The sequence below is a fragment of the Colletotrichum fructicola genome (genome assembly GCF_000319635.2).
Source record: "Colletotrichum fructicola Nara gc5 chromosome Unknown KSG_Nara_v1_contig11, whole genome shotgun sequence".
Classification (NCBI taxonomy): domain Eukaryota; kingdom Fungi; phylum Ascomycota; class Sordariomycetes; order Glomerellales; family Glomerellaceae; genus Colletotrichum; species Colletotrichum fructicola.
The window spans coordinates 2,164,319-2,173,986 of record NW_027094061.1 but is presented as its reverse complement, the minus strand read 5'-3'; the positions used below and the strand labels follow the sequence as shown (position 1 = coordinate 2,173,986).

Here is a 9,668-nt window from a genome sequence, read left to right as displayed (position 1 = left end):
CATGTTGATACTGTCAACCTCACAAGCCCGTGTGGTTCTGAGCACTATAGTAATAACTTGAGAGTCACCACCAGGGTGTCATAAAGATTCACTGAGCTTCAGATTTGGTATACAAGTAGAAAGACGTGAATCAAGAATCATGACGAGAGTTGTTACGAGGATTGGAGCGCAGGTGAGTCCACAATCGTTTAAGATAGGATCAGACTCACTCTTTGCTTTCGCGGGTGTCCCGTTGAATACTAGATGAATTATGAATGAACAGCTTTTGGGAAGATGATCCAATTATAGCGTAATTCAATGTATCAATTATTCAGGTGCTGTGGCAATTTGGCAAACTCCGCCCTGCCCAATACATTTGATTGTACATGAGAGCCGCTGTGTAGGCGACCTCACTGTTGTCCAGCTTCCCAAATTCCAGCTGTTGAGACAATCTGTCTACTGGGTTTTCATTCTTGCAATTTCCCCTCTTGAATCTCGTCGTCGCTTGCTCTTCAGCCGTTTCATTCTGTTTCCTTTGCCGCCGCTGGAGGCATACCGGTGTACGTTGGTGCTTCTGGGTCTCACGAAATCCTCCATGACAGATCCAGCAGTCTTCATGGGGGATGGCCGAGGCACAGAAAGGAGCAAGAAAGCCGGATCGGCTTCTTCTTCAACGTTAACGTTGAGGTCTGCATCACTCTTCTGAGTGATGACGAGCCATTGAGGCTCATCGTGCCCACCACTGTACTCACGATTTCGTAGGTACAGCGTGGATGAAAAGTGGTACACCAGCATTGCCAGTGAAACAACTAAGTGCATGCAAACTTCGGCGGAGAGAAGTAAGCCGATGATCATGAAGACCTCCATTTCTTCCAATATCGCCGTTTCCAAAGGGTCGCAAGAAATATCTACCTTGGCTGGCCAGATCATAGCTCCTGTTCCGATTAGGATCGGGTTTCTAAGATAGTCAAATAAGGGTCTTACGCCTCTTGGAACTTATCGTTCGCCAGATCTTGGCCCCATGACTTTTGGAACCACACTTCGCGTACCAATTGGCCACCTGGTCTTTAGGCCAGTATTCATATGCCATGTCCTCGGCTCCTTCAACCTCTGGACGTACCACAACAATCTTGCCAACAACAGTACCGCCAACCGCTCCTTTCAAAACCGGCTCTCCAATGTCTTGGTAATTGGTTAAACCCGACGGGTGAAAGCGGACGGGCGGCGGAGGCGTCAACAGAGTGACGGTATGTCCTTGGGCAATCTTCCAGGCGAAGATTGCGGAGACGCCCTTCATGTATCTCGTCCATTGCACGCTCGTCTTGGAAAGTCTCCTGCACTTTGGATGGGTCCAGTTCATCAGATCGCCCATGGCACTGGTAAGCGTTTGCAACCCACGCTGATTTGCCCATTCTTCTACCGTGGCATGATCCACGCCGCTCCAAAGAACCTGGTTCTCATCAATCCAACTCTCGTTAAATTGACGCATGATTTCCTCTCCTTCCTTTCTGGTCAGATACTTGGGGCATATTATGTTGAGTAGCTGGTTGAATTCCGGGGTTGCCAGATGCCTGCGGTGGAATGCATCAGTTAGTTGACCCATTGTCGGCGGAATTGTCGTAAAGCTTCGTTATGGTAGGGGATCAATTGGAGAGAATGCCTCTAGCACGCGCGTCGGGCTTTATTCGTTTTCCTCTGACCGGCTCGCATTCGGACCTCACCTCGGAACCAGGAGACAGTCGTGAGAAACTCTTTGGATTAAGTGTATCTATCACGCCATCAGGCTGTCGTGATTGGGCGTACTCGGCAGTCGTAGAAGTGAAACATGTTCTAGGCTTGAAAAAGGAGACCACCAAAGTCCTGGCACGAGATTGAGTTTTGTGTACGTTCCCAAGTTTCCCAACACCAGACGAATGGCTGTGCTTGTGGAAAACCGCTTCTCCGCAAATCTTCTGAGCCCGTTGGGTTTCGTTCTCGCGGAACCAAGAATGCCGATTTGGATTTGCTGCTAGCCATCGCTAGCTTGGTTTCCTCTTCTCGTACACGGCGCTTGTGACGCACGAGAGCGACTTCCGCATTGCGAAGGAGATGCGCCTCATACCTGAAGACCTGCAGAAGGCGGCATGGAAGATTGCCGTCGTACAGCTCTGGACGTCTCTTCCACCAGTGCTGCATGTTGACAGACATTTCGACTTCTCCTGGAAGACACCGCTCCACGGTTACATGTCTCGCTGGAACCAGTACGGCTCGTTCTTCCACGACAACTTCGTGCTGGCCAGCTCGACGGTCTACATGGGTGTCGTCCTCACGGCGATGCAGGTCGATCTTGCCGCGGAGGCGCTTTAGAGTAATGCGGTCTTTCCATTGGCGTCTTATGGCTTCATTATGTTCTCCAGCGTCGGGCTGCTAGCTGCTGCTGCTCTTCTTGTTCTGCTACCTGTTTATTGTTAATTGGGTGGCCACGCGACACTACAGAGGGCAGAGGCGAAAGCGAATTCAGGGCTGGCAGCGTTGACACTGCTAGCGAGGTTAGCCACCTCAATTGGCGAGGGTCAAGGCGGCGCGTGCTGGTGCCGGCGGGGAGCACCGACTCTTCTACGACAGCCGGAATCCCTAAGGCACCGGGTCAGAGGACGTCACAGCGTGAACGTGTTGCCGGCGGCAAGCCATGTACAGCAGCCGAGCTTTGCTACATCGTTGCTGGGCGCCGCAACGGTGAGTGCTCTGTACGGCTTGCATACATAGTGCTGGGCCACACAACCTGTGCTATGGAGACTCCTGTTTGCCCGCCGAAGCGGCGAACCCGAGTTGATTGGATGCCACAAGGACTGAAGGGCCATGGTCTCATCCGTCCATTTCCTTCTACCGTGGGCCCCATCGGAGCCCCAGTCTGCTTCGCATGCTCTGATGGACGCTGCCATCAGCCCAAATTGCCTGAGGTGGTGCGAAGCTGGATGTTGCTGACTGGTCCGTCACCGAACCTCCCGGAATACTACGGAGCTGTTAGTGCTGGTATGTACTAAACGGGGCTCGGTACGGGTCACCTGCTAGCTTGCCGCGGGGGTGCCTTTCCCGAGCCCGAGCGCCTGGAGACTGCCCATGAGGAGGGTGCTGTTGGCAGACGAGACGCAGCCAATTTTTGCTGACTACCTTACGTCGCTCTCTGGCTTCTCAATGAGGCGCAAAGCTGTGCTCCAACCCTGGCTGATGGGCGACGTGCCCCAACACCCCTAATTTGGCGTGATCTGATTCTACGCAGTCACAGACACGCAGCAGCAACTGCAGCCCATGCTGCTTACTGACACTTCCAAGCTCGTCTGGCTGATGTGGATTCCTCCATCGACACCGTCAGCCGTCATGGGCTCTGTGGATAGCGGCAACTGCCGCACTGCTCTTTACAGCGTACCGATCTGTCGCCCCGTTCGTTACCAGGCTCTAGTCTGGCCTGCGAAATGTACGCAGGCATCGGACGTAAATGACGTCGCCCATTTCGTCGTCCATTCGACGCCCTGCAAACATCGTTACTTTGGCGCGCACACTCAAGCGGATCCAGTGAGGGTACAAGAAGACACCTTCCACCGTCCAGGCTCGTCAGGTGCAATGCTCGTTCGTATTCTCCCAGCAATGCACGGCAAGAGGCCAGGTATATCCGCAGCAGATCCTGCAATATCTCGCCCGGCTTCATCGAACCCTGCCAAAAACGCCTAGAGGTGTCTGACTTGGGTAAGGAGTGTACCCTCTGCAAGGGAAATGGAACCGGTCGTGGCAAGTCCTGACGCGGCCGCAGGCAAAAGAAGCACTTCGAGGTCCGGCGAATGGGCACAATCCGATGCGCAGCACACGAGTTGTGCCACAGAAGGGTGCATTTCTTACTAATTATGCAGCAGGCGTACAGTACCGCAACTGCAAGTAAATTGGGAACTGCTTCTGCTCTTTGCCCGGCAACGACTGCCACTGAATGAATGACAAAAACAGCCTACACCCAACTACAGAGGTTCGCAAAACTGGTGTCCCCTTGGCAAGTGTGTTCTTCTCGTTGAGCACGAGCCTTCCACTCCTGGAACGGCTTAGCTGCATTGCAGGTGGCAGGGGTACCTTAACAGAGACTCTGCTACGTCAGCTCACGGGAGCCCGACATGGTTAATAGAACAAATCGCTGACAGCTGGCCTTTATGAAAGGCAGTCATCATAACGCAAGCCAAAAATAGCTGATTGTGTGCGTTCAATGTGCGTTCAAAGCAAACAACGTCAGTAATAAGCAGCTCCCTCCAACCTAAGCAACGCGTTATAAAGGTATCGTTATATCAGAGCTGCTACTTCGTCCACACAGTAAGCAGCTTATAGCACCAACAATAGTTCTACATCGCGCCTCGTCCAGAGCACCAATCTGCTCCCGGGTGTTTGCGATGGCGCCTTTGCGTGTCGAGATTAAAACTCGATTTGGGCTCTTCAGGGACCTATGTCGGCGCACGGCGAGGCGTGAAGTCCTGCCTTTACCCAATGAGCAAGCCCTCCATCCTTCAATCCGCCCATGTATCGGTACTTCTTATTGATTCCATCCAAAGATGCCTAATGCCTCGTCAGAGACCGCAAGACCATCACGTTCCTGGAGGTCACCAGCCAGGTTACGAGGCAAGATACCGCACGACATTCGTTCACCTCAAGTATAACGATCGTTTGACATGATCCGTCTTTGCGCAGGAGTCGGTTGGTGGTCAAGTAGCTTGCAGCGTCTGGTCGAGATCGTGCTCGTCGAGTCAAGCGATGTTGTGTACGGTCGAATCATCACTGATCACATTGTAAAACTAGACTAGAAGCGCGTCGACGGTTCATCTGCAATGATTAGCGAGGAGCTGTCCCCCCAACGGGCAGTTGTTCGTATTCCTTACCTTCGCCTCCGGAACAAGTCGGACGACCATCTCAGGGACGTTGCAGCGCTGAGTCGACTCAGCTATTTGTTGTAAAGAGATTGCCCAGCATCGACGCTGCGAGCGAGCGGTTCGTTAAGGATGCGTTGTGTTCTGCGTTCGCAATGGCGTCTACATCCACACATTGCCCAGCGAAATCGTGCGTGGCAATTTCAGGGGTTCATGGTGACTCTAGCCGAACTTTAGCCGAAATGACCCGACTCAACGTGTCCTTTCGATTCTTCCGTCAACATGCCCATTCCCATCGTCAACAGCGACGCAGTCCATCTATTTCCATCATCAACGATAGCGCCGACTCTTGCGCGATCGCAGCACAACTTGAACCGTGATGTGCTGACAGACGGCAGCTTCACTAACGCTGAAATTGCAACAGCCGCGAGATGTAGTGCCCGTGCCGTGCGACGCATCCGTCAAAGGCTAGACTGCTTCGGAGCGACGAGAGCCCCTCCGAACGGCGCCGGCCGGCCTAGAGACATCACCCCGCCCATGCTTAGTGCGTTATTCGAGTGACTGATAGAGAAACCGGACATGTACCTGGAAGAGATGGCAGTGTTTCTGTTCGATGAGTTTGATACGTTGGTGACAGCGTCTACAATTAGTAAGACTCTGAGGAGGGCTGGCTGGAAGAGTGGCTGCTGAAGCTTACTTGGACAGACTCCGCGGCACGAACAGACAACCACGCGGGCTCAAAGCGGTTGGCAGGCTGTCTTAACTGATGGCCGTGCTAGAAAATGCCACTTTGCATTGCATCCAGCTGTCACTCATCGCTGTACCGCTACGTGCGGCCGTCCATTATCCCGACACATCGGGCAAGCGGCAGGCAACGCAGTTGTTTTACGCAGTCTATATACAGCCACCGCCTATGACTGATATAAGTCAGCCCACATCGCGCTAATACGTGGTAGTGACATTCATTTGCCCATTTGAGGTATAAATATGCAGCATTCCAGGACCACATAGCTCCGATACACCAATCACAGTAGCGTATTGTACCACCATGAATATGGTGGCTTCCTACACCACTGTAACTCTGCCTTGCGAGTGCGCCCAGCGATTGCATCGTACATTGGGCATTCTCGAATAAGCATGTCTATCAGCACTGCCAGTGATTCTCTCTTCCCCTCTTTGCCTCTATGTATAATAAACTATCACTCTGACTTTCACATTTCCACGTCAGACATCATTACCTGAGAAATACGGAATCATAGTTTCAATTTGACAGGCACCTCTTTCTCAATGGATCATCGCAATTGCACTATCGCGTGGGTTCTACCCTCATCTAAGTACCATACGACCGCTGAGGCATTCTTCGACGAGGTCTACAACCACTTTTCTACACCCCTACGGATGACCTACAGCATTGGAAGAGTAGGTCGGCACGATGTCGTGGCCGCAAGCAAGACGAATGATGCTACGTCTTTACACACCAGAGATCTTGTCGACAACTTACTGGGGGACTTCCCGTTCATCCGGGCTGGTTTTCTAGCGAGCGTCGACGCTATAGCGTCCACGACAGGTCCCATTCGCGTGGGTGATGTCGTTGTCGGCACGAAGCCAAACCTGCAGAGTGCTGTTGTGTACTTTGATGCGAAGCAAACCCAATCTCAGCAGCGGCTTGTTTTGACCCGTGAGCCACGGCGCATCCCTGAATGTGTGGCAATGGCTATTGAATCCGTCCGGACCCAGAAAGGGCGTGATGCCTGGCTGGAGGCACTCGGTGAGACCAGCCAGCGGAATCAGCGAAAGGCTTATCGCGGTGCGATAGGGTCTTCCTCAGAAGCTTTCAATGATGCTATCATCATCGATCGTATTGTCAGCAAGCACAATATTCTCTGCTTTGAGACCACCGCTGCAAGTATAGACTCTCACTCACTGGTGGTTGTCGCTAGTGTTTCTCGCCATGCAGGCGGTAGCGAAAGCCCCACGTCGGCGGCACAGGCCCACGGAGCTGTCTTCTCATATCTCCGTTGCGTAACTCATTATATGAGTGCCGGACGGCTCAGAATCGAACCACCCTTGGCAAGCTACTTCACATACACACCGTTCGACTTAGACCGCGCATATTTCCGACTCCTCATCCTTCATAAGGGTCGCAAACACGACAAGATCAGTTGCAGCGTTTTTCAAGCGTGCCTTCCCAACCGCCAAAGTCAAGAGGAGAAAGAAATTATCCAAAACGTCGAAACCATCCTACCATACGGAGCCCTGTCGTACTGCTGGGGTGACGACAGACTCCGCAACATGATTACAGTCGACGGGAAAGCGCTCTTCATCACGGACAGTCTTCTTGACGCCCTTCAAAATCTGAGGCGAACCGAAGAAGATCGCATTCTCTGGGTCGATGCTATTTGCATCGACCAAAGCAACGTCGAAGAGCGTGGTCATCAAGTTGGATGGATGGGCGAACTGTACAGGCGTGCTGAAGAAGTTTTGTGCTGGTTGGGAGATACAGAACACAATGTGAGCCATCTACTTGCGTTGCTCGAGGATTTTAGGACACAGGTTCCACGAGTGGCATGGACGAAATGGCCTATTACCGATGATCGATGGCGCCAGGTCTGGAAGGATGTGTCCGCGAATCAATCACAGCATGACTACCCTTCACAGCTCAAATGCCTGATGGCCAAGGAATGGTTCAGTCGGGTCTGGATTCTACAGGAGGTAGCCAACGCTCGCAAGGCAGCTATCGGTTGCAGTGAGGGCTGGATCAGCGCAAAAGCCTTCGCCATAGCACCAACACTACTCGACGTCCGCCCTAGCAACCAGTGCCAGGCAGTGATTGATATCATGCCAGGCCCAACCCGAAGACAATTTGGGCGGGCTCAGAAGACGAACATCTGTTCCCTGCTGTGGGCATTCCGAGAAAGCCAAGCAAGTGACCCCCGCGATCGGCTCTATGCACTGTTGGGTCTTGCTTCTGATCTCAGGGGGAAAGAAGGAAGCATTGTGGCAGACTACACAAAGGCGGAAGAGGCAGTTACAGAAGACATTTTGTCGTATCTATATCAGGATGACACGTCGATTAGTACGACTCGTCAACTAGGACTTGCCAGAGTTCAGGCAGACATCCCGGAGCTTTCCGGTATGGCCCTGGAGAAGATTGTCTCGGCAAGGTTGGACGTCGGCAAGGTCCAAGAATATATGCAGAGAGAGAACACAATGATCTGGCTCACAGAAGGCATCGCTCGGATAGCTGCTCAGGACATTTGTTCAGGAGAGAAGATAGTGGAGCTCCTGCTCAGTGAACGTGCAAACGTCATGGTCACAGAAGGTCTTGTCAAAGTCATTGCTAGTAGTTTCAGCAGCACTTGTACAAGGCTTTTACTAGAGCATCAGGGCCAAGACATTCAGGTAACGAGCCAGATTGTGAAGGCAGCTGCGGAGAACGAGTCATCCGGTGAGCAGGTGATGAACCTGCTACTGGTTGATCAACGGGTTAAGTTTACTGATGGGGCTGTTGAGGAGGTCACTATGGCAGCTGCAGGGAGCTGGTCGTCTGGCGCGGAGGTGATGAGGCTGCTGCTTGATCGACGAGGCGAGGGAGTCAAGGTGACAGGAGGTCGTCAGGGCAGCTGCGAGGAACGAGTCGTTTGGTGCGGAGGTGATGAAGCTGCTGCTTGACAGATTTTCTCATTACATCGAAACCAAATGACCAGTACAAAACTCGTCAGGTCTCCGAACAAATCTAATTCTCTCTCCACACAATCGTGTAGAGCGTTGCGTATCGAATCATTCGACCTATTTGACTTAACGCACTGTGACACTTCTGCAGGTTTTTGAGGTCTTTCGGAGGCGAAGGTAAGGAATTCGAATAACTACCCGTCAGGAGGAAATCTCCTTGCTAATTATTGTAGATGAACCATCGACGCCCTTCTAGTCTATTGTTATATATCGATAAGTGATATTTCGACCGTCCACAGCATCGCCTGGATCGATGAGCAAGACGTCGGGAAGAGAAGACGCTACAAGCTACCGGAATGCCGACCAACTTCTGCGCGAGGACGGACCATGTCGAACGATCGCCACAGTCAAGATGAACGACACCGAGACACTTTGCGGCTCTTGATCGTCAACCTAGAGTGCAGATGTCGCACGGTATATTGCCTCGCAACCTGGTCGGTGATCTCCAGGGACAAATGTTGTTGCGGTCTCCATTGAGGCATGAGGCATCTTTGGCTGGGACCAAGAGGAAGAAGTATCATTAGAAGGACAGTTTGAGGGATAGAGGGCTTGCTCAATGGTTAAAGGCGGGTCTTGACGCCTCGCCGTATGCCAATATGGGCTCCTTGTAAGCCCAAGCTGAGATGTGATTTCGACACGCAACGGCGCCATCGCGGATACCCTGGAGCAAATTGGTGCTCTTAACGAGGCGCGAAGTAGAAGTATTACTGGTGCCATAAGCCGGCTACTGCGCGGACGAAACGGCAGCTCTGATACAACGAGACCTTTATAACGCGTTGCTTAGGTTGGAGGGAGCTGCTTATTACTGACGTTGTTTGCTTGGAATACACACAATCAGCCGTTTTTGGCTTGCTTCATGATGACTGTCTATTGTGAAGGCCAGCTGTCAGCGATCTATTTAATCAGCTATTTCGGGCTCTCGTGAACTGATCAGCGTAGTCTCTGTTAAGGTACCCCTGCGACCTGCAATGCAGCTAAGCCGCTCCAGGAGTGGAAGGCCCGTGCTCAACAGAAAGAACACATGACAGATCTGTTAGACAAACGATGTTGATTTAATGCAATACCACTGAGGTCCATTGA

General features: G+C 52.2%; 4 protein-coding genes across 4 annotated transcripts; 2 read left to right on the top strand and 2 right to left on the bottom strand.

Moving 5' to 3' along the window:
* Positions 1-435: 435 nt before the first annotated feature.
* Positions 436-1,582, bottom strand: CGGC5_v017133 (uncharacterized protein; the record flags this gene model as incomplete). The annotated part of the gene is made up of 2 exons (XM_032027937.1): positions 436-914; positions 964-1,582. 2 exons carry the CDS (start codon positions 1,580-1,582, stop codon positions 436-438), a joined length of 1,098 nt encoding a protein of 365 aa, XP_031875726.1.
* A 29-nt stretch (positions 1,583-1,611) lies between these two features.
* Positions 1,612-2,325, top strand: CGGC5_v017132 (uncharacterized protein; the record flags this gene model as incomplete). The annotated part of the gene is made up of 2 exons (XM_032027938.1): positions 1,612-1,614; positions 2,002-2,325. 2 exons carry the CDS (start codon positions 1,612-1,614, stop codon positions 2,323-2,325), a joined length of 327 nt encoding a protein of 108 aa, XP_031875736.1.
* A 2,103-nt stretch (positions 2,326-4,428) lies between these two features.
* Positions 4,429-4,898, bottom strand: CGGC5_v017131 (uncharacterized protein; the record flags this gene model as incomplete). The annotated part of the gene is made up of 4 exons (XM_066153779.1): positions 4,429-4,548; positions 4,621-4,712; positions 4,776-4,812; positions 4,869-4,898. 4 exons carry the CDS (start codon positions 4,896-4,898, stop codon positions 4,429-4,431), a joined length of 279 nt encoding a protein of 92 aa, XP_066007050.1.
* Positions 4,899-6,143: 1,245 nt separating this feature from the next.
* CGGC5_v017130 (Heterokaryon incompatibility protein 6, OR allele) lies at positions 6,144-8,528 on the top strand (the record flags this gene model as incomplete). Its single annotated transcript, XM_032027941.2, has 1 exon — positions 6,144-8,528. One exon carries the CDS (start codon positions 6,144-6,146, stop codon positions 8,526-8,528), a length of 2,385 nt encoding a protein of 794 aa, XP_031875727.2.
* Between the last annotated feature and the right edge of the window lie 1,140 nt (positions 8,529-9,668).